The sequence below is a fragment of the Poecilia formosa genome, unplaced genomic scaffold (assembly GCF_000485575.1).
Source record: "Poecilia formosa unplaced genomic scaffold, Poecilia_formosa-5.1.2 Scaffold256, whole genome shotgun sequence".
NCBI classification, from domain to species: Eukaryota; Metazoa; Chordata; class Actinopteri; order Cyprinodontiformes; family Poeciliidae; genus Poecilia; species Poecilia formosa.
In genome coordinates, this window is record NW_006800195.1 from 378,288 (window position 1) to 401,542 (window position 23,255).

General features: G+C 41.4%; 5 protein-coding genes across 7 annotated transcripts in view; 3 read left to right on the top strand and 2 right to left on the bottom strand.

The window, feature by feature from the left end:
• Positions 1–23,255, top strand: part of LOC103150528 (uromodulin-like) — a 47,439-nt gene that overhangs the window by 17,518 nt on the left and 6,666 nt on the right. The gene's annotated exons all lie outside the window — the stretch shown is intronic.
• Positions 522–4,933, top strand: LOC103150525 (guanine nucleotide-binding protein G(o) subunit alpha-like). The gene is made up of 2 exons (XM_007570194.2): positions 522–756; positions 3,822–4,933. Exons 1-2 carry the CDS (start codon positions 678–680, stop codon positions 4,010–4,012), a joined length of 270 nt encoding a protein of 89 aa, XP_007570256.1. The 5' UTR covers positions 522–677; the 3' UTR covers positions 4,013–4,933.
• On the bottom strand, positions 4,877–6,255 carry LOC103150524 (neuropeptide B-like). The gene is made up of 2 exons (XM_007570193.2): positions 5,869–6,255; positions 4,877–5,433 (listed from the first exon to the last, which is right to left on the bottom strand). Exons 1-2 carry the CDS (start codon positions 6,130–6,132, stop codon positions 5,305–5,307), a joined length of 393 nt encoding a protein of 130 aa, XP_007570255.1. The 5' UTR covers positions 6,133–6,255; the 3' UTR covers positions 4,877–5,304.
• Positions 7,354–13,787, bottom strand: LOC103150523 (N-sulphoglucosamine sulphohydrolase-like). Of its 2 annotated transcripts, none has more exons than XM_016680779.1 (9): positions 13,601–13,690; positions 12,179–12,328; positions 11,965–12,070; positions 11,505–11,866; positions 10,893–10,974; positions 10,599–10,802; positions 9,027–9,193; positions 8,735–8,952; positions 7,354–7,668 (listed from the first exon to the last, which is right to left on the bottom strand). In XM_016680779.1, exons 2-9 carry the CDS (start codon positions 12,323–12,325, stop codon positions 7,485–7,487), a joined length of 1,470 nt encoding a protein of 489 aa, XP_016536265.1. In that variant the 5' UTR covers positions 12,326–12,328; positions 13,601–13,690; the 3' UTR covers positions 7,354–7,484. The 2 variants fall into 2 exon arrangements, with proteins under 2 accessions (XP_016536265.1, XP_007570253.1); XM_007570191.2 differs by having other exon boundaries at positions 7,432–7,668; positions 12,168–12,328; positions 13,601–13,787.
• LOC103150522 (sodium-independent sulfate anion transporter-like) lies at positions 13,855–20,214 on the top strand. Of its 2 annotated transcripts, none has more exons than XM_007570188.2 (15): positions 13,855–13,990; positions 14,314–14,472; positions 14,564–14,778; positions 15,562–15,754; positions 15,946–16,031; positions 17,268–17,487; positions 17,578–17,756; positions 17,853–17,925; positions 18,307–18,418; positions 18,499–18,554; positions 18,808–18,948; positions 19,025–19,152; positions 19,372–19,471; positions 19,548–19,681; positions 19,775–20,197. In XM_007570188.2, exons 3-15 carry the CDS (start codon positions 14,575–14,577, stop codon positions 19,880–19,882), a joined length of 1,734 nt encoding a protein of 577 aa, XP_007570250.1. In that variant the 5' UTR covers positions 13,855–13,990; positions 14,314–14,472; positions 14,564–14,574; the 3' UTR covers positions 19,883–20,197. The 2 variants fall into 2 exon arrangements, with proteins under 2 accessions (XP_007570250.1, XP_007570251.1); XM_007570189.2 differs by lacking the exon at positions 13,855–13,990 and adding an exon at positions 13,998–14,313 and having other exon boundaries at positions 14,403–14,472; positions 19,775–20,214.

Consider the following 23,255-nt stretch of genomic DNA (forward strand, 5'->3'; position numbering starts at 1 on the left):
CTTTTTTTTAGTCATACAAACTTATTTAAAGCTTCATTACAGCCGAATGGGCAATTAAAATGCCTGCGTGTGACGTGTTTATGTGCCGGCTTTGTGTGTGGGGCTGCACATTACGGCGGCTAACAGGCTCATTAAATAAAACTGTTTAATGATACGTGTTTTTTTTTTATGTGGCAGGATAATTTGTAACCTCCACCTCAATTAAGTCGTCACTGTGGCTGGTCAGTGATAATTACACACCTAGGTGTTGCTCCGCATCCTGTTTATTGAAAATCTGCTCTACCTTATCGCTCCTTTATTATTATCCGGGGGCTTTTTTCCGCTCTTGTTTGACTTTGTGATCAGACAAGCGGGGGAAAAGGTAGAACAAAGTCACAGTTTTAATTAGTTGGGTACAAAGCCTTAAGTACCAGGACGGTGTTTTCCTGAGACGACGGGCAGAAATGCAGATTTACGGACGTGGTCTCCGATCCGCTGGCTGGTCGCGTTCACATGATGCATGAGAGTCATGTGCCGCTATTACCTAATATCAATACAGCTATTGATTTTTGGGTGAATCTTTCTAAGTGACAGTAAATCTGCCTGCTATTCCAGATGGCATTCTGCAAATCAACGTTTTCTCAGTTCCTGTGCTTCCAGCCGACTTTCTCTGTTTGTTGTTGTTGCAGATTTTATTCATGAACAAGATAGACCTTTTCCAAGACAAGATCTTGCACACAGGACGGCATCTGCGGTTATATCTGCCACAGTTTAAAGGTAGGACGGATCCCTATGCATACATGTGAACAGCACAATGTTTGACCAAAAATAGATGTTTCTAATGTCACTGACCTCTATGACCTCAGAGACGTGTATCATTGAAAAAGCAGCATAAAGGTTTTTCATGGAACTGTTACCAGAAAAACCTGATCAAAACTTATTAAGAATCATTTTCCTGTTGGAAAACCCAGCTGGATCAAAGTCTCAACCATCCGGCCTGCAGCGGCGATTGTCTGTCAAACCAAACATCCTATGAAAGTTCAATCAATGAGCCACTTCTGCCGCACTGGGAGGAAGTTTGGTACACAGGCAAAATAAATCCAATGTCCAAAACTTGAAGGTTGCAAGCAAATAACCAAATCAAACTTTTCATTGTTTCCTGCTTCTTCTCCTGCTCTGGTAAGAAAACCACAGGCCCCAAACCCAGTGCATACTGGTCCTATACCAGTCCCTATACTTATAGAAAACAGACATGCAGTTCTTTCTGTCCTACTTAGAGAAACAAATTAAAAAAATGAAATAAAATCAATAATTATTAACCTACAAGTAAACTCTGAAAATAATACAAAATATAAAGTAAACTAAGAATAAACTAACAAAATTCAAATTGATTAAAAAAAAAAGAATAAATATCTTAAAGACGACCTTCAGACGAAAGGAAACTGGTCAGGAAGTTTAAACTTTGGTTTAGAACTTGGAGTCAGTATGTTGGTAATATAAACAAAACTTCTCCAGCCTCAATCTAGACAACAAGCTCAACGTTGAGAGTGAAATTAGAGACTGACGTTATTAAAGAAATGCCTTTTGGGAAATTTAGTTTGTGTTGTGTTCACTCTAAATATGTATTTTGATTAAAGCTCACTCTAAGGTATCCAGAAATTAATATTCGAATGTCTGATGTTGTGTTTATTAAATATTTATGAGAAGGAAATGCAGCCTGTACCTTCAGCAGATCTTTATTAGCTCTAAATGCACTAATTTGCTACTACAAAACAACTAACAAAATATACATGATATATTAATGGTGTCTCAGAAATGTATAATATTAACAAACAGACATGCATGAGTGATATTTGATACTTTATTTTGCACTGATGTGTAAATATCCAGACCCTTCCTTTAACCTTGACTTTTACCCATCATCTCATTTCTCTAGAGGGTTTTGGGTAAACCTTTCGTATTCCCATCATGCAGTCTGATTAGCTCCTTATCTGAGATTTGACCAGTAACTCTCTGATTCTGTTTCTGATGAGCTCCATTACAGACATGCTCAGCCGTGCATCCGTCTGCCTTTCCTGCTCATGTTTTATGCATTAAATAAATAAATAAGAAAAAATGCTTCTTGTTCCACCTCAGTAGTTTACTCAGACACGTCGGTCCTTAAAACTCCATAAAGCGATGCATAAACCCAAAGCCGGTTTGGCAGCTTATTAAGCACAAAGACGGGGCTGACGATAAGCTCTCAGTGGCCCCACATGCTGTTATTTCTGGAGGTTTTGTATATCTGCTCGGTGTCGTGCCGCCCGTGTCTCAGCGGGCTCAACGGGAGCCGTGTCCTCTCTGCTCTCATGCAAATGTCAATAAAAATGCTAACGCGGCTCGGATTGGGGTCAGCCAGCAGAGCGACCTGAGCGCCGATACGATGAGTCCGAGTTCTGGCTCAGGTTCGCAGCTGCGGCGAATTAATCGTTCTTCTAAGCCGTTTCAGTTCATCCGCGGTGAAGAGACAACATCAGCACTGCAAAGTGACCTCGCTCTGGTTTTAAAAGAACCAGTTTGAAGACGAAGATTTTCATTTGAAACTTGAAGTTCATTGTACTTCGCCACATTGACCCAACATCTTTATTTTTAAGATGTTGCTGCTGAAGGAGTAAAGTCTTTCCCAACTTTCTTCCTTCTTTGTCCAGCTGCTTCTCGTGATTCTGATTACAGCTTCTCTCTCCTCAAATAAAACTGTCTGATGAAGATGCACAGAACATGTTTGCGTGAATCAAGTCTGATTTTGTTTCCGTCCTGAGCAGCACATAGATCAATTTTGGTCAGTTCCAGCATTTATAGATTTTACATCTTTACTAAGACAAAGTTTGAATACCCTAAAAAAGTGATTTTCATGTTTTATTGGCAAATCGCACAGCTGCTATGTAATATTAAGAAGTCTGGGACAATATGAATTTGAGTTATTATTGTTGTTATTGTTGCCTAACAGATAAAATGTGCATTTCTGTAAAGAAGGAAGCTTTTTGCATAAAGTGTTGACATTGTCCTTTAGCGTGCATTCATGCAAAAATGTAAAAAAAAAACTTGCAAAAATGAGTCTGATGCAGACACCAAGACAAACCACTAGATGTGTTTTTCATACCGTGGATCACAAACTGATCCACGGTAAAAACGGGGGATAATTAACACACTTAAACACTGTGAAAGAGCTTTTATGAAAACCTAAAGTTCTTCATAAAAGCTCTGAAATAGCCCTTTATCATGCAGCTGACTCACATGCAGTGGTGTTTTTTTGTTGGTTCATGATTTGTGATTTAAAAAAAAAACAGGTAAATGTTCTGTGTTTTCATGTCAACAATCTGATGGCAAAAAAATTAGTCTGGAAAAGTATTGGCATTTTTAGATGTAAAATCTGTTTGAAAACAGTAATTAGTGAAATTAGTTAACTGAACTGTAACTTGGCTCAAAGTTTGTCAAAATGCAGCTGAGAAGGAAACATTGTCGTTCTTCTTTCACACGTTCTCTGATGAATTTCTAAACACTTTGAGTTTTTTCTTGCCCATTAGAAACAGCTGCACCAATAAAATCCTGTAGCCAATGGAAACTTTGTTAAAGAGCATCCAACCATTAAGGCTCCAGTCAGGACTTTAATTAACCCGTCGCTTTCTCTGTGCAGGGGGTCATAGTTCATTTGCGTTCCATGCAGAGATTGTCAAACCTCTCAAGCCACACGGGTTCTAGAGGACGGATTTACGGCTGAACCGGAGAGGCAAACCATGAAAAATGAGCTGTTATTGTTGTTATTAATGAGAGAGAAGTGACCTAACTGTTGCTCAACCCTCCAGGCGCGGACTGTGACGTCGATTCGGCCGCACGCTTCATCCTCGCCACCTTCGTCTCGCTCAACAACAGCCCCAAGAAGCTCATCTACCACCACTTCACCACGGCAACCGACACCTCCAACATCCAGGTCGTCTTTCAGGTGGTTATGGAGACGATCATTAAGGAGAACCTGGAGGCTGTGTCGCTGCTGTAGCCACCGGCGGCGGCGCCTCAGTGAAGTTTCATTTAAAAAAGACTGAAATGAACCAAAACAAAGTTTGTCCTCTATGAATATTTAACTTCCTACAACTGCAAAAACCAAGCTCTGAAGCTTTTTGCTTCCAAAACACCCCGGGCTTTCCTTTTTGCATTTGTGACTGAAGCACAACAGAGAGGCGCGGTGAGGATTTACTGTTTGTCCGCTTCCTTCCTCCTCGCAGGATTCACCCATGCATACCGTCGTGTTTCCCCCCTCCCCCCCTTCATCCATCACCTTGTCTCTGCGCCGTGCGTCACAGCCTCCTAATGAGGCGCTCATGGCCGTGTAACTACTCACGGGTTTGTGTTCGCCCGAGATCCCAGACCCAGCAGGGCATCTTATAATCTGTGCCATTAACTGACTTAATACCAGCCACCAGTGATGCGGCGGCGGAGCTTATTAGAAGCAAAATGTGTACATTAAAAACACCCCAGAGGTCGTCTGACTTGGGTTTTAATTTCCTTTCTTCCCACCTGTGACACATCGGCTCTTAAACTCTGATTTACAAAACACTGCCTCCTGCGTGTGTGAGCTGTGGCGTTATCTGTTCCGGAGTTTGTTTCTGAAGGTTCCCCTGAGCGACCGGCGGTGCCAACTTCAGTAATAAACAATATTTGTCCATGACTGACGGAGCCTTTCACTGAAACAAAAAAAACACCCCAAAGTGCTTTTATATGATGAAGCGGTGATGTGTGTGTGTGTGTGTGTGTGTGTGTGTGTTGTTTTAATCTGAAATGTGAATAAATGTGACTCTGTCCTCTTTGACAGACACGAAAACAAACCTTTCAAGGTTGTGAAGCAAATTCAGACAACAGCAGGTTGATATTGTTTGTTTGTTCATTTTAATAGATAAATAAATAAAAGTAATTTACAGGAGTTCTGGAAAACTGCAGATAAACCTCTGGAGATTTTTGAACATTTATGCAAAGGGGTTGGAATGAAAATGGCTTTATCTGACGGTCTGGCATTGTTTTTTTCCCCCTGTTTACATTTTTTTTCTTTGCAACCAAAAGCAAAACGAACATTTTTTTTAAGCATTTTTCTTTAAATAAGAGAAAACATTCAAAGTCTGCAACGGTCCGTCATCATCATAGCAAAAATCTCCGTCCATCCCTCATCTCTGTTTAGATTTTTTTTTCTGCTTTTCCAGAAAAGATCTCTGGTTTTTCTCTCTCTTTCTATCTGTTTTCTTTCTTTCTTTCTTTCTTTCTTTTTTTTGGAGGACGATGAGGAGGATTCACGCAGACTCATGCGGACAGGCAGTCCAAGGAGTCCAGGGTGAGGAAGACGTCTGCCTTGCACTGGAAGGTTCCTGTCCCGTCCTGCAGCAGCTCGCAGCTCTTCAGGTTCGGAGAGATGTCCTTCAGGCAGATGGCCTGGAGTTTGGAGAGAAATCAAAGTTGAAATGAAACACGGTGTTGTCTTACAATGTCACTGCTGAAAGAAAACTCGTAGAAATATCAGAATCAAATTCAATTATGTATGTTTGTATATGTAAATCAGTGTTTGTGTGTGTTCACTGATAGGATTCAGCCCAAATATTTCTAACTAGCAGAACAGCTGTTTGTTTTGCGCTTTAATCTGCGCCTTTGCGCATAACGCGTAAGTTTTTTGTTGTTGTTTTTTTTGCAAGCCACACATATATACATAGCGCCATGTACTCTATATCGGAGTTCCCTTTGCATTTCAAAGAACGTTTCACTTTTCATGCCATCTTTAGCAAAACAGCAACTCTTGAGCGAAAAGCACGATTTTACGCGCGCAACCACTCTGAGCAGAAATGAACTTTCTGCTCTCTGAGGAGAGCCTACCATGTTCTTCAGGACGGAGATTTGCCTGTTGGTCTCTTGGATCAAGTTGTTTCCCGCCGCCTCCCCGCTGTCCATCACCGTCTCCTCGGACTCGGCTCTCCGGACGGTCGGAGACCTCCTGATGCCGGACAGCAGCCCGGAGGCGCGGCCCACAGAGTAGTAGTTGGGTCCGGTCACCTGCTTGTACCAGGCTTCGACGGACTGGCAGGAGATGAGCAGAGACACTCCGACGCACACCACGGCGAACCTGACGGACTTCTTCATCTCCAGGACGGTTTTGGCACTTTTTTGAGGGTTAGGGGGTTGATTTTTTATTTTATTTTATTTTTTTAAATTTTACGCAGAAGAAAATAGCGCTTCTACAGGTCTGCTCCTTCGGCTGCGGACACTTTGTTTTTGCTGGAATCTTGGAAAAGTTTCTGTTTCTTATATAGGGAGGCTGGGTGAGGTTTATCGTGACACAGGACATTCGTCAAATCAGAGCCAAGGTGGGCGGATGATGATGATCCGTCTGTAGAAAATGGGGTGTGTGGAGGGGAACGACGCTAATTGATCCGTTTCTGATGGGCTGCTGGAGCCACGCCATCACGATGCGTGTCTGTGTGTGAGCTATGAGGACGTCACTCCTTCTGACGTTTTAAGGGGTCAAAATGAATCTGTCGTCCTTGAAAGAAATGTGAGGCAAGAGGTCACAGCTTAAGAGGAAGGTGTGGGTTTCATGTGCGAAAGTGGACAAATTATTACTGAAAATACCTGCAGATGAATCTATAGCTGATCACGACGCAGCGCCTGAGTCCGTCTACGTCAGTTTTATGCATTTTGTCCCGCAACAAACACAAACTGTAATTTTTTGTTGTTTTTTATCGGGGTTTTATTTGTCAGGCCAGGAAGGAAATGTGCAGTCTGCACATATTTTAAAATTTTCTTTACATACACAAAAATGTGAAAAGTGTGGTGTGTATTTATATTCAACCCCCTAAGTGGAGCCACATCGCTGTACTTTTATAGTTCCAAATTTCTCTCTTTTTTTATTTATTTATTTTTTTTTGGTTTATTATTTGTAAAGAAAGAAACAAATGCAAACTGTGCATCTTTTCCCTTCCACTTGACAATTTTATACTGTGTCCATCACATAAACTCCTCTGTGATTATGTGACAAAGCGTGAGCTAAATTAAAGCATGTGAGTGTATGTTTGAAAGGCTCTATCTGGGTTTGATGTGGAGCTCAGGGGAAACGTTATAATCAATAAAAAAAACATTTTTAGGACACAGGCTGAGTCCTCCGACAAGCGCCATGAACTCCTCTGAATGGCGTAATTAGCAGATCAGTCTTAGTCAGCCAGACTGAATAATTAAACAAACAAACAGTTAAACTGTAATTATGTTGGGTTTCTATGAGAACGCGTCATGACTCTTCTGATGATGGAAGGGTGGTCTTAGTGAGACAAAAACAAATGTTGAAGCAGACAGAAAAACTGAAACGATGTAAAGAATTAACTCGAGTTTTATTTCTTATTTACAGCTTATTCTATTACAAAAAAACAGAAAACCAAATGAACGAAGTTATTTGAAAATATCATGTCAGCGAAGATGGAAGAAAATACCATCAGAGCAAGTCAGAGGCCGTTGTAGAGGGGTCTGCAGTGAGGCTCCAGCTTCTCCTCCAGGACGTAGTCCGGCCCGCAGACCCAGGGGTCTCCCGTCGCCCACTGCCATTTCTGCAGGAGCTGCCTCAGGTTGTCCAGCACGCCGCTGTAGGACGGGTCCGACGCCAGGTTCTTGGCTTCCTGAGGGTCGGTCCTGGGTTTGTTCACAACAAAACACTATCAGGTTCCTCTGCTTGAGGAGTATAAACCCTGAGTCAGTCTGAGTGTATGAAACATTAAACGAACTATGTTTAAAAATGTGAATAATACGCCGTTCGCTTCGTCTGCAACTGGTCCAGAACTCGGCTGATAGGTTTTTAACTGGTACCAGTAAAACAGCCAGCATTACCAGTTCATTACTGGTTCCCTCTTAAAATGTACAGGCACATCTGAATAGTTTTAAATATCAAAAAGTCAAATCTGTATAGATTACTTACACACTGACACATATATTTTTGTGAAATGATTATTCCTATTTATTTTGATTATTAAGGCTAAGAGCAAAATACTTTCTCCACTATATACACACATATATATGTATATGTATGTGTGTGTGTGTGTGTGATCTACCCGTCTGGTTGTAATCCAATTATATAAACATACTGACATTTTTCCTCTTATTATGCTACATAACAGCTGAGAACAGGGAGGGGGACTGAAACTAATGATCACTTACAATATTAATTTATCTGTCATCATTTCTGAAGCAACAGTTTGTCACCTAAATGAAGAAGAATGACCATCACTTCTACACAAGGCCTAAGACGGCATCTTCGAAAGACTAACAAGCAAAAACGATGGATGACTGAATACTTAGCGGCTCAGTTTATGGTCGTCTGATGCTCAACGTTATGTTTTAGTGTGTTTAGGGGGACAAGAACAACTTCTGCTTCATTTACCTCAAAATCACTGGAGAAGAGAAACTGCTTAATGCATAAATTAACTTTAACTTTTATGAAAAAGAGGAGCGTTTTCTCTTATTAAAGCTGCACAGAATTTGAACAAATTATATTTTCCTTATGCTGCAATTTCAGGAAATATGGGACTGGTTGATTTTTTAAATTAATTTCAATGTTCAGATTTGGGGTTTTTTCCCTTAAAGATTAAAAATCTTGATTTAGTTTTACTCTTTTTCTTTTTTATTTTTGGTTAAGTTGTGTTGAACAAATTTCTCCCATATGCGTCAGTTTTCAACCTGAACCCTGACCCTGGACTCAGACCTGGTGTCGAACAGCTCCCAGCGCTCCCTGTAGTAATACTGGTCCAGACTCTTGAACCAGTGAGTCGGCTGCTGCAGCCTGGTCCGGTTCAGCAGGTCCTGGAAGGTCGGGGACACGTACAGGTCCTGGTCGATGGGGAAGGGCATGCGGTAGTGCATGTTGTGAAGAAGGTGGTACGCCCCCTGGTGGACGGAGCGGATCGGGTAGTACATGGTCACCTGAAATCAGAGCGCATTTCGTCAGGGCCTGGAGTTTTAAGTTCCTCCTGACTGAGCGACGGTGAGGTCTCGACCTCGTGCAGCGACTGGCTGGAGTACACCGTGTTCCAGCTGCTGGGGTCGGAGGTCAAAGCGGGCAGCAAGGAGCGGCCGGTGAGGAGGACCTGCAAGGACGGACTCTCAGGGAGGATGTAGGATGGATAGGGGATAGAAAACCAGTCCAGGACGGTGGGAGTGATGTCTGCAGAAACACAGAAAGAAACAGGAGGATGACAAATATGGAAGATAAATTTAAACTGTGACCTGCTATCACTGAACATTAAATCAGCTCATAAATAGATCAAATTAAGAAGTAGCTCATCGTTTTGCATGATTATCGAGTAAATGACACAGAACTAACAAAATCTTCATAGTAAGAGTCTGATGCAAACACTCGTCCACAGAGCTTGATCAAAATGCTGCAAATACACCGATCAATATAAATGATCGATTTCACCAGCAACGCATAAAAAGCTTTTTCCTTGTCGGCACCGATCTGCAACAGTGTTTTATTTATTTATTTTATTTTTTATATTCTGTTTAACAAAATCTGTGCATTCTGCTAAATTATTGTTATTGGTGTTCTCTGTTAGTCTACATTTTCTTTTACATAATTTGCGCTGACTGATAAAAATGATCTGATCTTGTGAAATATTAACAGTGTGTATTTTAAAGAATATAAACGTTTCTTCATTAGCAATATTGACATTAAGTTCATGTCATCTTAGCAGCTGAGCAGCTTCTGTTGTGTTCCCGTGTCTCCCTCTAGTGGCAGCAGAAACACATTGACCGGAGAAACTGACACTGAAAATACATATTCACTGTTAAAACCCTTGAGGGGTTCTCTGAAAGCTGGAAGTGCGTGTTGTCCTGCTAATGTTCTCTCTGGTCAGGTTATTGTCAAACCAGATGGCCTGACGCCTGTTGAGGCCAAAAAGTGACGTTTTTACAGATCGTCAGGCCACACGGGCCTAAATGAGCTCAAAGAAAGTGACAGCACTTTTGCACGGAGTTGATACTGAGACTCAACTTGTATCTATGTCTTGTGATTTGGGTGACAAAACTTCTCCGATTGACGATTTGTACCTGAGAGCGGTGGATCCCAAAGCTGGGACCATGTTTGTGATGACAGGACAGAAATGGATGCTTCCTGGCATTTCTCTTCAAACAGCTAGACTGGACACAGTGGCTAGATAAGGCTGGGTCCTAATCCGCTCAGATTGTCACAATTTCCACTATTTGAAACATTTCAATTAGTCCTGAGACTGTGGCTCCAGGCAGCTTCAGGTAAGCAGATGTTTTTTGTTCCCATTTCCAGACTATCGAAGATCAACATTTACATCCGTCTTACTCTAGACTCATGTTCTCTTGTCCATCCAGTTTTGAGGAGTGGCTAAAGGAAATAGTCCTGTCTAAAAAATAGGTATTACATATTCTGATCAGCTTTAAACTGTCATGTTTAAGTTTCTAAAAATGCTTTACTTACAATCTTGCCATAACTGTACACTGTTTCCCGTTATATAACTGCATCCTCCTAATTATAAGTACCCAGAGAGGATTGGAGGTGAGTGATCCGCTGTTGGGTGGAGGATGTGGCCGTCTCTCACCCAGCAGACTGACGAAGGCCTGGCTGGTGTTGCCCCACCGCTCCCTGTGCTCTGGGGAGGAAACCAACATGGGTTCAGCGGTTCCAGACCGATACAGGTTGGTTCTGCCGTTGGGGAAGGGGATCCCGTTGTCGGAGCTGTAGATGATCAGAGTGTCGTTGTCGTAACCGGCATCCCGCAGCTCCTGAAGAACCAACCCGATACCTGCAGAGGGACTTTGTGGGTTAGTCTGCCTCATCCTTTTGTTGTTGTTGTTTTGTTTTTTTTTTGCGCTTGTGAAGGTGCTGAACAGACCCTGATCCAGCCGGCTGACTGTGGTGTACTGTGCAGCCAGGTCGGCCCGAGCAGCCGGTGTGTCGGGTACGAAGGGAGGAACCTGAAGACGTTCAGAGTTAGAAACACGGCGCTCTGGATTTAGTTCCTCAAAACGACTTGAATCCATTTTATGAATCCATTGAAAACCTTACACCACTGACCAGGGCTGGGCAATAAACCAGTAACAACATATATAGAAATAGACACCTAATCAATATCAATACAAAACACATCTGATAGAATATTCAATAATTTGACTGCACTTCAGAACCGCACAGCATTCTGGGGGATGTAGGCAGAGGAAAGATTTCACCTGCCAAAGCAAGGCAGGTGACATCAACTAACTCACTCTTTGGTTACCTAGCAACAACCTGCTGAGCAGAAGCTTAAACATAAAAAACAGTCTGTGGAGTGAAAGAGGAAAATTAGGACAACAGCTTGAGAGGAAACTGTGGATGAAACAGAAAGGTCACGTCACCAGTCTGCCATTATTTCAGATATTTAAAACAAAAATCTAATCAGCAATTATCGATATCGACTGATATGACAACCTTTTATCATGATACATTTTGCAACAGCGTTGCCACTCACCTTAACTTGCTCTGGTGTGTAGTACACTGGCTTCCAGTCGGGAATTAAACCCATTCCCGGTTCTCCGTTCCCAAACTTCTCACAGAAAGCCCCATACTGGGGCTGCGAATGGCCACATCGGTGGGTGTCATGGAAGGCCACGTAAAGAAAAAACGGCCTCTCCTCCTCCTCCTCTGCGTTCACGCCTCTTACTCGCCTTCGCTCGGCTGCTTCCTCCTTGTGAGTCTGGAAGAACTTGCGGACCAGGAGTTTGATCCGGGTGATGTTCCTGCCCACTTGGAGGACGGAGCTGTTTTCCTCCGTGTAGGCGAAGTCAAAGGGGTAAACAGATCCAGGACCGACGTGCTTCTTCCCGATTATACCTGCGGGAATTGACAGGGAAAAAAAAAAAAAAAAAAGAGATCAAAGGAAGGCAACACAGAGTGAAGAAACGTGATAAGATGTCCGTTTTTAAATGAACCTGTGTGTACGTCGGCCTGGCTGAGGAGCAGCGGTAGACTCTGTACTCCGTCGAATGAGTTGAAGTGATGAACTCCCTGATGGAGGCCATACATGCCGTTCTGATGCTGAAAACACAGGACTAACCTCAGTGACATCAAAAAGGAGGGACTGGCAGGTACAGGTAGGTGTGTGTGTGTGTGTGTGTGTGTGTGTGTGTGTTACCTGCGGCAGACCCGTGAGGATGGCGGAGCGGCTCGGGGAGCAGCTGCTGACGGATGTGAAGGCGTTCCTGAACACAACGCTGCGTTGGGCCAGAGAGCGCAGGTGGGGCGTGTGGACCACAGAGTTATTATAGACGTCTGTTTCAAAACCTGCATCATCAGCTGGGGAGGAAAAGAAAAAGAAATTCATCTTAACTTTATTGTTACCTGAAATGGGGTCTGGCCATAGTTTAACAACTTTGTAGTTGTCCACAAAACAGTCGATGACCTCCTCCACATGGAGGATAAGCCACAAAAGATCACAGCAAAAAAGCCGGCTGCTCACAGAGTGCTTCAGCCAAAAAGTTGAGTGGAAGGAAAAAGAGTGGCAGAAAAAAAAGGTGCAAAAGCAACAGAGATGACAGCAGCAAAGCTGATGTAGAAAATTGGAGAGATTTTCATATTGTGTGGACTGTCAATGGTTTAAGATAGATGACATCAAGGTCACATGCTAAAGGTGTCACAATTATCATGTCAAGACAGGATACTGTTCACATGGATGTTGAAAAGGCTAACATTACTGTATGAATCATTTTTTTAACTGAATTTTGGTCTCATTACTGTTGGATATAAATGGAATATTAACTTCTGAATTGGATCACCAATCAACATTTCCTATCTTGTAATGAAATGAGATGCACCCATATTTATCCTATTTGATCAGTATTTTGTATTAATAAAGATAACTTTTAACAAATATAAACCAGCCTAGCTGCTAGGAAGAACATAGAAACGTAAAATAAATGACAGATGATGACACAAGACTGTTGCATAGCTCTCTGCACATAGAGATTTGTCAAACCAAACATCTAACATTCACAAATCAATAAGTTGCTGCTGACTGTGGTGATATTTTTGCACGCAAGCAAGCAAATAAAGTCCAATGTCCAAAATCTGAAAGTTACGTTTTAGTGATTAGTTATCCAGTTTGGCAAACAATGCACAAAAATCCTCTTTTTTACTTTCCTGCTGCTTCTAATATGGTGAAAAAACAAAACAAAACTTTAAACAGTGGTTCACCGCAGTGCATGCTGGTCTTATACCAGTCCCTTTTACAGAAATTGCACTTCCTGGCTGACTTACAAAGGCAAAGAGCAAACAAAAAAAATATTATGAACTAAAAAAAACAACCAAATAAAAAACAAACAAAAAAAAACTAAAACTTGTAAATAATCAACAACAACAAATATAAAGAATAAAAAAAAACGAAGATATCCAAGAACAGATTTTAACAAAACTCAAAATAATACAAATAAAGAACAAGTAGCTGGAACAGATACTGGTGTAGCTAATGAAATAAAGAAAGACTGGTACAAACATACAATGAAATGATACCTTAACAGTTTAATTTCCAAAAAGTTTAATTTTTATCCAACATATTAAATAGTTACGCACCAATAATTAGAAGGACATTTCTTCTCTTTGACTCCGACACGCGACAAGAGGCTACAAGCACAAACAGCAACTGGATCCGCATAATGAGGGTTTAAATATCTGCTGAAAACCTGAGAAACAAATCAGATCCGCAGCTCTTTAAACGTTATGATATGCGGAGACAACCAAAAGCCGCCATTCTTTAAACTTCCGGAAACAACTGGCGCTCCCGTCACGTGACAGCGGTCACGTGACTTGGAAGAAAACGGGAAGTTGTTACTGTGAACGTCTGAGTCGGGTTTTAGAGAAGTGGATTTTAGCAGCTATTATTTAACAGAGGTGGATGTGAAAAATCACAGCCTGGCCGATGAAAGGTGCCGAGAGGAGGACTGCAGTCAGCACAATGTGGTGGTATATTATATTCTATTTTTATTGTATTATTTGTCTACCCTCATTTCTGTTAAATTTTAATATCTCACTTCTTTGAAATTGCATGGCAACAGAGTGCATATTCCTAACATTTTGAGTTTAGTCGTCTTGTTTGCTCATACCTTTATGGATAGCTTCCCTAACACAACTTTAATCAGTCAGGATGTTCAGGTACATGAATATCACCTGTCTGTCACATGATCTTCCTATGACTGTCAAAGTCACACACCTGAGCATAACCTATGGGAAGTGTGGGAGGAAGCTGACAAGTTTTGTTTGTTTTTGCGTTTTTGTTCCACCTGAAGGTAAGGAGTGTGTTTGCTTTTGAGAAGTTCACACAGGAGCGCAGACACATGCATCCCCTCAGAGCAGGTGTGTGTTTTTTTCCTGAAAGCTGGGAATCACAGCAGGAAAACCAAACGACCCAAAGCTAACGAGCTCAGCAGGGAAACCCTGAACTCACTGTGAGCGCTTTAATTCTCTTCTTATACACACATTCCTAAATATTTAGATTGATTTTTTAACTTCTTTTTAAATCTTCTCTCTGCCTCCAAGGGTTTGTAGAAATGGATCGGCCGCTGCAGGGAGGACAGTCGTCCCGGCGCTGCTGTGCTTACAGCACCCTGAAGTCCTGGCTGCCCATTCTCTCCTGGTTACCCAAGTACAAGGTGAGGTACCTGCAGATGGACCTGCTGGCGGGCCTCACTGTCGGGCTGACCACCGTACCACAGGCTCTCGCTTATGCAGAAGTGGCCGGACTTCCTGTTCAAGTGAGGTTAAGTTTGACTTTTGATGAACATGATGTTTTTTTTCTAATGTCTTTTATTTCCCCCAACTGATGAAACGCATCAGAATGATGCTACCACCACCATGCTTCTCCCTGGACTTTATGATTCACTTTGTTCATTAATGTTCTTTAACAAACTTGTGCGTTTTTGTAATAAGATAAATTTACACACAAGTGGACTCTATTTACTAATACAGCAACTTTAACACTTTTTAGCATTTTAGCATTTATTTCAGACAGGAGCAAAAAAACCCCCCAAAAAACAGAAACAAACATGTATAAATAAACAAGTAAACAAAAAAAGTAACGCAACAATCAAAATAGTCCAACAACAACAAATGTCTGAAAAGAAGTAGAAAGAGCATGTGTTTATTTAATCCTACTGACAACTGGTTTCACTGGATTTTATTTAGTACTAAAGAGGACTGAATACTAAAGCATGCCAAACTTTTCTGATTTTCATTTGTAACAAATTTTTAAAACCTCATATTCTTTTCATTTAACTTTATAATCAAGTGCTGCTTTCTGTTGATCTATCCCGTTAAATCCCAATAAAATGCACTGAAGTTTGTGGTTGTAATGTGGCGATCCGCTATGATTGAAAATATAACAAATGAGTGGGATTTACGTATTCAGCTACATATAGTTAAAGTAAAATTAACTTATCCTATTAATGAGGGCATCAGTGGGTTTGTGAGTTGAGATGCTTTCAATCAGAAATGTTTACTCGTCACAACAAACGTTGTGCTCTGGTCGTTTCTCACAGTACGGACTCTACTCTGCCTTCATGGGCGGCTTCATCTACACGCTCCTGGGGACATCTAAGGACGTGACACTGGGTCCAACGGCCATCATGTCCCTCCTGTGTTTCTCTGTGGTGGGCGGCCAGCCTCACCGGGCCGTCCTGCTCAGCCTCCTCTGTGGAGTCATCCAGGCCGGCATGGCGTTACTCAGATTGGGTAAGAGATGCTGCCGCCGCCGCCGCCGCAGCTTTAAAGATGTTACTTGAGCTAACGCAGATCCTCTTTTTAACTTTGCTGTCTGTTCTTTGCACGTTTAAAATGGCTAAAATAAATTGGCAGAAGTAGCAGAGATAAAATCTCCCGTCTGTTTCCGACTGATTCTGTCTACAATTCATTGTTTTCCTCAGGATTCCTGCTGGACTTCATCTCTTATCCTGTAATAAAAGGCTTCACCTGCGCTGCTGCAGTCACCATCGGCTTCGGCCAGGTCAAAGTGAGGCTACACACACACACGCACACGCACACACACACACACACACACACACACACACACACACACGCACACACACCTCTTCATGCTGTGTGACCTCAGTGTTCTATCGGCATAATTATCAAAGTGTTGAACATAGTTTCTTTGAACAGAATGCAACAACAAATTGCTCAGTTTTAGTAACTGAGAAATTTTGTTCGTTCAATATTATTTGCTATTTTTAATAGAATTGAAGTTAAAATGATATGATCTCAGTTCGATAGTGTTTTCCACAGATGTGAGCTTGACCTCTTCAACTGGAAAGCCAATCTGTTTGGACATGTCAGTATTCAGAAAGTGGTTTGGCATCGCCTTGCTGAAATCACCTGTGATATCCTGATAGCTGTGTGTGCGGCTCTAAAGCTTTCGTCACAGGATACAGGAACTGCTTTTTAATCAGCGTCAGAATGAGAAAGCTTTTCGTTGTCATGATGACTCCGCACAACCAAAAGCTGTTTGAATTGACGCTGACAAATAACAGCAAAAACAAAATGTTGAACAACACGGCACTGAGGAAGAGCAAAAAAGAGTCGTTGCAATAACATCTGTCAGGAAATTGGTTATATTTTCGTTTATTGTAATGCCTGCTTCATCCCAATCTGCTGCAGAAGGCTGGTGTCTGTCTGCAACGAGTTTAAACCAGAGTGTTTATGTTCTCTGTGCTTTTTAAATTATTTTGGCACAACTTTGATGCAGATTTGTGTTTAGGGCCAAATTTTAATTTATATTAATGACTTTTAAACTAAACTAAACGGAGCATTCAGTGCTCTTTGGAGACTTTTCCGCCTATTCAAATACGCTTTCAGGTAGGTTTGAATTTATTTTTGTCCTTTTTTGTTCATAGAAAATTGTTTTATCATTTTCCATAAAGTGAAGATATTTCTTCTGTTATTTGAGCAATTTGCATATACTGACAAAGTTCAAAGTTTTTTGTGTGGGGGTGGTTTTGCTAAAAAAAACAAACATACACACACTTTAATTACTAAACTTTCACTTAAGGGCATATAGAGCCTTGGATATTTGCTATAAGATTATATAGAATGTATGTCTGTGTATATATAATGTATGAAATAAAACTTCATGTTGGTTCAAAGCATGAATGTTCAAACTCATTGTGGGGTTTACAATGCTGCTGAACTGGTTTAAGCTCCTTCTGTTTACGTGTGTGATGTGGGTGGTTAAACTGGTTCCCGATTGCAGAACATTCTGGGAATCCGGGATGTCCCTCACCAGTTCTTCCTGGAGGTTTACTACACCTTCCACAAGATCCCAGAGGCCAGAGTGGGCGACGTGGTCCTGGGCCTGGTTTGTCTCGCTCTGCTGATCGCACTGATGTTCATCAAGTCACATCCGGGCTCTGACCACGGATCATCAGTCTACTCCAGATTCGCCAGGAAACTGGTGTGGGCTGTGGCCACCAGTCAGTACTTCTCTCACATTTTCACAAAAACTAAAACCTGGTTGGTTGAACTTCTCAACGTGAGCCGTTTCCCCTCTTTGTCCTGATCAGTGCGTAATGCCCTGGTGGTCGTGGCTGCGACTCTGGTGGCGTTTTCCTGGGACGCTTTTGGACATCATGTGTTCACCATCACTGGGCACACGACTCAGGGACTCCCGCCGTTCAGCCCCCCGCCCACCTCGGACACCACGTCCAACGGCACCGTCGTCTCTTTTAGAGAGATTGTAGAGGTCAGAAGCAGAAGTCTGAGCTGCAGGATTCACTTCTCCATTTCTCTCTGACACGTGTCGCTGACCAGTCATGCTTTCTCGCTGCGGTCGGTGCAGGACTTTGGAGGAGGGCTGGCTGTGATCCCTCTCATGGGTCTGTTGGAGAGCATTGCTATCGCCAAAGCTTTTGGTAAGCTCCTTTATCGGTTCTTACAATGTTGCTCTACTGATCGTCATCCAGAGTACAGGAACCTCTGATAACTTTTTTTCTCTTCAGCTCAACCCTAAAGTTTTCTACATTGTGTCTAAAATGTAATGGTGCCATGAAGGTTCCCAGGAGCCAAAACATTCAATACCACCAAGTAAAAAAATGACCCTACTGAATAAATGCGGTCTAATTAAATGCTGGACTAATCTAAATTAATGCAGCAATAAAACCTGAATTTATTTTAAGGGTTTTCCACGTTATATCCAACAGTTGCGGCGAGTTGTGGATGATTTTTTTATTGAATAAAGTCTTCAGCAACAATGGAGCATCAAGTTCATCTTGTCTTTGTCTGTTTCCTCCCAGCCAGTCAGAACAGCTACAGGATCGATGCCAACCAGGAGCTGCTGGCCATAGGTGTGACCAACATCATGGGCTCCTTCGTGTCAGCGTACCCCGTCACCGGCAGCTTCGGACGGTTCGTGTTTGGCTCTCTGAAGGATCTGCTTTACCGTTCTTTTTAACTCTTATATCGTCAACATGCTATCTTCCTCTTAGGACGGCGGTGAACTCTCAGACGGGGGTTTGCACCCCAGCTGGAGGCATCGTCACCAGTAGGTTTGATCCTTTTCCTCTCCTGCCCTCTTGTGGCAGACTGTGTTACTGCATCTTTCTGCTGTCATAATAATAATAATAATAATAATAATAGAAATGTCCTCACCCTCTAACTACAACATGATTCTTAGTTGATCTAAACTTGTATGTAAGAATATTATCATGTTGATTAAACAGCAGAAAACTCCAATGGTTAGTTGAATATAAAAGCTAAACCTTTATCTGTTTTTCCTCTTCTTTGTGCATGTGCAGGCGTGATCGTGCTGCTGTCGTTGGCCTTCCTCATGCCGGCTTTCTACTACATCCCCAAAGCTTCTCTGGCCGCCGTCATCATCTGCGCCGTGGCTCCTATGGTTGATTACCGTGTCGTGATGAAGATGTGGAAGATACGTCGTAAGAGTCTCTGGGAGATTCTCCAGGTTTTCCATGTTTCTGTCAGTGTAGCTAAGCTGCGACTTGTCATGCACAGGGCTGGACCTGCTTCCCTTCGGGGTGACATTCCTGCTGAGCTTCTGGGAGGTGCAATACGGCATCATCAGCGGTGTGGCCGTCTCTGGAGCCCTGCTGCTGTACGCCATGGCCAGACCCAAGATGAAGGTGGAACGACATTACTGATGAGATGCTTTTAAAACCAAACATTTGGGCTACCCAGTGCCTTTTATAAAATTGTGCAATATTTGGATCTTGTAAGATTTTACAAAAAATAATAATCAGTGATCTGTTGCACAAAAGAGGAAAAAAATCTTCAAACTTTTTCAGAGCTGCAGCTGCAGCTATTTTTTAAAAATCATAAACCACGTTTTCTTTCCTGTGCAGGTGTCTGATCACGGTGTGTTGGTGATCGAGCTGAGCAGTGGGCTCAGCTTCCCTGCTGTGGAGCATCTCAGCCACATCATTCACACTCAGGCTCTGCAGAGTAAGAGCATCTCCATCCGGTCCTGTTGGAAAAACTTTAGTTCCTCGTCTTCACATGTCCACCTTCTCTCCGCCAGCCTGTCCTCCGAGGTCCGTGGTGTTGGACTGCCACCATGTGAGCATCATAGATTACACAGTGATCAGCGAGCTGACGGACCTGCTGAGGCAGTTCAAACTGAGAAAGGTCAAGCTGATGTTTTCCGGGCTGCAGGTGAGCCTCTCGTCCTTTCGGTCTTTGGCCGATAACTAATGGAGTAAACAGTCGTCACCTTTAATCTCCCTCTCGTCTCTCCGCCTGGTTCAGCCCGCCGTTCTGAAGGTTCTCCTCGCAGCTGATCTGCAAGGCTTCAGATACACCGACAGCGTGGAAGAGGCGCTGCAGACGGAGTCGGCGAGCCTTTTCGGCGACTAAAACCCGACCTGCACGGACCTCCACCTGCACGGACCTCCACCTGTTTGGGTTTAGACAGACGCAGCTGATCCGTCTCTTATGTGGGATGTTTAAAACACACGTTACTGACAGTCGAAGGAACCTCTCAGGAACATGCACTTAAGATTTCATCTGCTGAATGTGTGTTATTGCCTTTATTATCTACCTAAATTAACATTCCAGTTTGTTTGAGGAGAGGCTCAACACCATGTTGTTTGTTATAGTGTTTTACACTATAAATATCTTTTTTTTGTTTTCTTCCATTGACCAAGTTAGATTTTAAGAATTAAAAAAGTGGAAGAAAAAAAAATGGAAGTGATGCTTCAAGAAAAACTAACATTAAATAATAATGTGTTTTCTTAATTTATGAAGGATTTTAGGGAAAGTTAAATATTTTGTTTATGTGGATGGAGAAGTTCTGTCAAAGTGAAATAATGCATAAATGTCTTTGACGATATACATACTTTTTACTGGAATTTGTATCAAATAAACACTATTTTTTTTATTAAAGACTTACATTTTGACAAGGAAAAACATTGTTCATTTCTCAGTTTTTCAAATAGGATCGTTTTCTTTAATAGATGAAATAATTGTCAAAAAACAGTTATTTTTATTTACTCAGTTTATCTTTGAGTAAAACAAGTTTAATGATTTGAGAGCACACGTGAAAGAAGAAACCTGTTGTTTCGCTGTACGGTATTTTGCACTGTGCTGGTGTAAATGTTAGTTAATGACCTTGGTGAAGGTCACGAGCCGAAACGAGTTGGTTTCTCAGGTGTAACTGGAGTCTCCGTCTCACCAGATCTTTGTCCCTCTGCAGGCACCTTGAAACGTGATTTTTTTTTCTAGAAACGTTGAAATCTCTTGATTAGTTACACTTCCTCTACTGTACAGAACAGAGTGAAACATTTAGCCTTGAATGAAGGACTTTGATTTTAGTGGGACCCACAAGTTACATAACGGAAAACGCATAAATATTTATTATCTAATAGATTGTTGGTGATAAATCACAATGCCTGTGATTCAAACAGATATTTTTCTAAAAAAAAAGTTAAAATATTTTTTGTTTAGTATTTTTCCTCGGATGTCTCAATGTTTGCTCTCATCCAGGCAAAGTATTCAGTCACAAAAGCATAAATGAAAGAAAGAAAGAGAAGAAAGATTTGGAATATAATTCAAAAAGCCAAATAACTCAAATTCCAACTCTAGAGGGCTCAGCATGTTAGATTTTGTTTTGTTTTTTTTAGAAAAACTGATTAAATGTGGCTTGTTTTAAATGTAGAAGCCTCTTCTCACTAGAAGAATCTGCATCACTTAGATTTGTAAAGATGTGGGATTCAACCAAAAACACTTTCGACGTTTAAGAACTGCTTTATATACGAAGGTAATCAAGAATAAAGCTGTCCAAAAACTAACCTCTGTGTTATATCACCTTTCCTTTCAACAACACTCAATAAGTCAATAAGTGTTTTCTGAACTGAGGACACTCATTGTTGAAGCTTTGTTGGTGAAATTCTTTCCATTCTTGCTTGACGTTCAACTTCAGTTGCTCAACACTTCTGGGTTTCAATTGTTCTATTTTGCGCTTCATAATGCTCCACATTTCAATGAGAGACAGGTCTGGACGGCAGGCAGGCCAGTCTGGAACCAACTGAGCCACACTATTGTTGTAACACGTGCAGAATGTGACTTGGCATTGTCTTGCTGGAATAGGCTGAAATGACGCTGTTTAGATGGCAGCATATGTTGATCCAAAACCTGTGTGTACCGTTCAGATTGATGCTAGTTCAGACATGCCACAGGCACCAACACACACCGCATCACATATGCTGGTTTTTGAACTTTGCACTAACAATCCTGACAGTCCTTGCAGAGATTTCTCCAGATTCTCTGAATCTGTTGATGATATAATGGACTGTATACAATACAATCCCTGAATTTCTTGCAATTATATGTTGAGAAACATTGAGAACTGTTTGACTATTTGTTCACAGAGTGGTGACCTTTGCCACGTCCTTTCTGGTGAATGACTGGGCCTTTAAGGGATGCTCCCTTTGTACCCAATCATGACACTCAGCAGTTTTGAATTAACCGTTCACTTGTGAAATGTCCCAAACAAATTGTTTTTTAACCATTTCTCAACTCTTCCATGTTTGTACCAAGATACTTCCGGGAACAATTTATGTTAAAAATAGATAACATGTCATAACATGGAATAAAATATTAAGTAAATCATTTACATTTAAACGGCAGACTAAGTTTAGAGGCATTGTAAAGAATGATAAGAAGTTATAGGATAATACAATTGCATTATGAGTCAAGTTCTTAAATAAATCATGCATCATAAAGCAATTCTCCAAGCCCATAAGGAAACACAATGTGTGCTATAAATTGAATCAACCAGAAAGGTGAAGTATTGAGGTTAAAATATCCATATTAACCAAAGAAAATATGACATATACATGATAAGAGTTTTTCCTTTTCTGTGTCCAAGTTAACTAAACAAATAAGGAAAACAGGTGTTTGAATGTTTACAGACCAAGGTGCATTATCATAAGAATTAACTGGGACAAGTATAAAATCATCAAAAATGGGCAGATAAAATGTGTAAAATTTACAGACTTTTGTTTTTTGTTTTTTTGGTAATGACACAAGTTGAAGACATTTCCTGCAGGGAGAAACATGCATTTCCTAAGTATGATTTTGGCCCATTTCTCCTCAGAAACTGATTTTAATTCTTAAAAGTTTCTCTGGAGTTTTCCATCCACTCTAATCTTCAGTCTTTCCATGAATTTTCATTTGGAGTCCATTTGCATAACAGGTCTTCTCTGGTCGCTTTGTTTCCCTCTCTTCCTTTCTACCTGTTTTTTTGCCCTTATGTGTCACTTATGAGCAAAAAACATTGAATTATGGTCACATATGCCTTCCATCCATAACTATCCATATCTCCCAGCCCAACAACATTAACTATCAGTGTGAATTCAAACATGTATCTTTGCATTTCTATTTAGTCTTGATACTTTGCATAAAGGAGCATTGCCAACATTGTAAGTCTTACAAAGAGTACGAAATGTTCAGGGTGTGCCACCATGAGTAATTCCCACTGCAGATAAAACAGCTAAACACGTGAGCTGATGACCCTGACCTCTTTTTTCCAGACCAGCAATTAGAACATTTTCCTTTCTATTTCATATGAAGCTGTAAAGTTTTATAACTTCAGCTTAAGTTTCTCTTCTTCTTTGATTAATAAGTAATCTTTAACATCAATCCCCATCACTTTGATGCACCTATAAATTCTCACCCTGTCCAGAGACATTTAGTTTCTTCCTTAAGGAAAGCAATACTGCAGACTAAG

Bases quoted from the DNA above. Each gene is read 5' to 3' on its own strand.
- LOC103150524 (XM_007570193.2), bottom strand. From the start codon at position 6,132: ATGAAGAAGTCCGTCAGGTTCGCCGTGGTGTGCGTCGGAGTGTCTCTG. The intron at 5,434-5,868 runs GTAGGCTCTCCT...TCCAAACTCCAG, and splicing joins TCTCCGTCCTGAAGAACATG to GCCATCTGCCTGAAGGACAT.
- LOC103150525 (XM_007570194.2), top strand. From the start codon at position 678: ATGAACAAGATAGACCTTTTCCAAGACAAGATCTTGCACACAGGACGG. The intron at 757-3,821 runs GTAGGACGGATC...TCAACCCTCCAG, and splicing joins ATATCTGCCACAGTTTAAAG to GCGCGGACTGTGACGTCGAT.
- LOC103150523 (XM_007570191.2), bottom strand. From the start codon at position 13,682: ATGCGGATCCAGTTGCTGTTTGTGCTTGTAGCCTCTTGTCGCGTGTCG. The intron at 8,953-9,026 runs GTCGAGACCTCA...CTCTGATTTCAG, and splicing joins CCAGCCAGTCGCTGCACGAG to GTGACCATGTACTACCCGAT. The intron at 7,669-8,734 runs GTCTGAGTCCAG...GAACAAACCCAG, and splicing joins TGGGAGCTGTTCGACACCAG to GACCGACCCTCAGGAAGCCA.
- LOC103150522 (XM_007570188.2), top strand. From the start codon at position 14,575: ATGGATCGGCCGCTGCAGGGAGGACAGTCGTCCCGGCGCTGCTGTGCT. The intron at 17,926-18,306 runs GTAAGCTCCTTT...GTTTCCTCCCAG, and splicing joins TGCTATCGCCAAAGCTTTTG to CCAGTCAGAACAGCTACAGG. The intron at 19,153-19,371 runs GTGGAACGACAT...TTTCCTGTGCAG, and splicing joins TGGCCAGACCCAAGATGAAG to GTGTCTGATCACGGTGTGTT.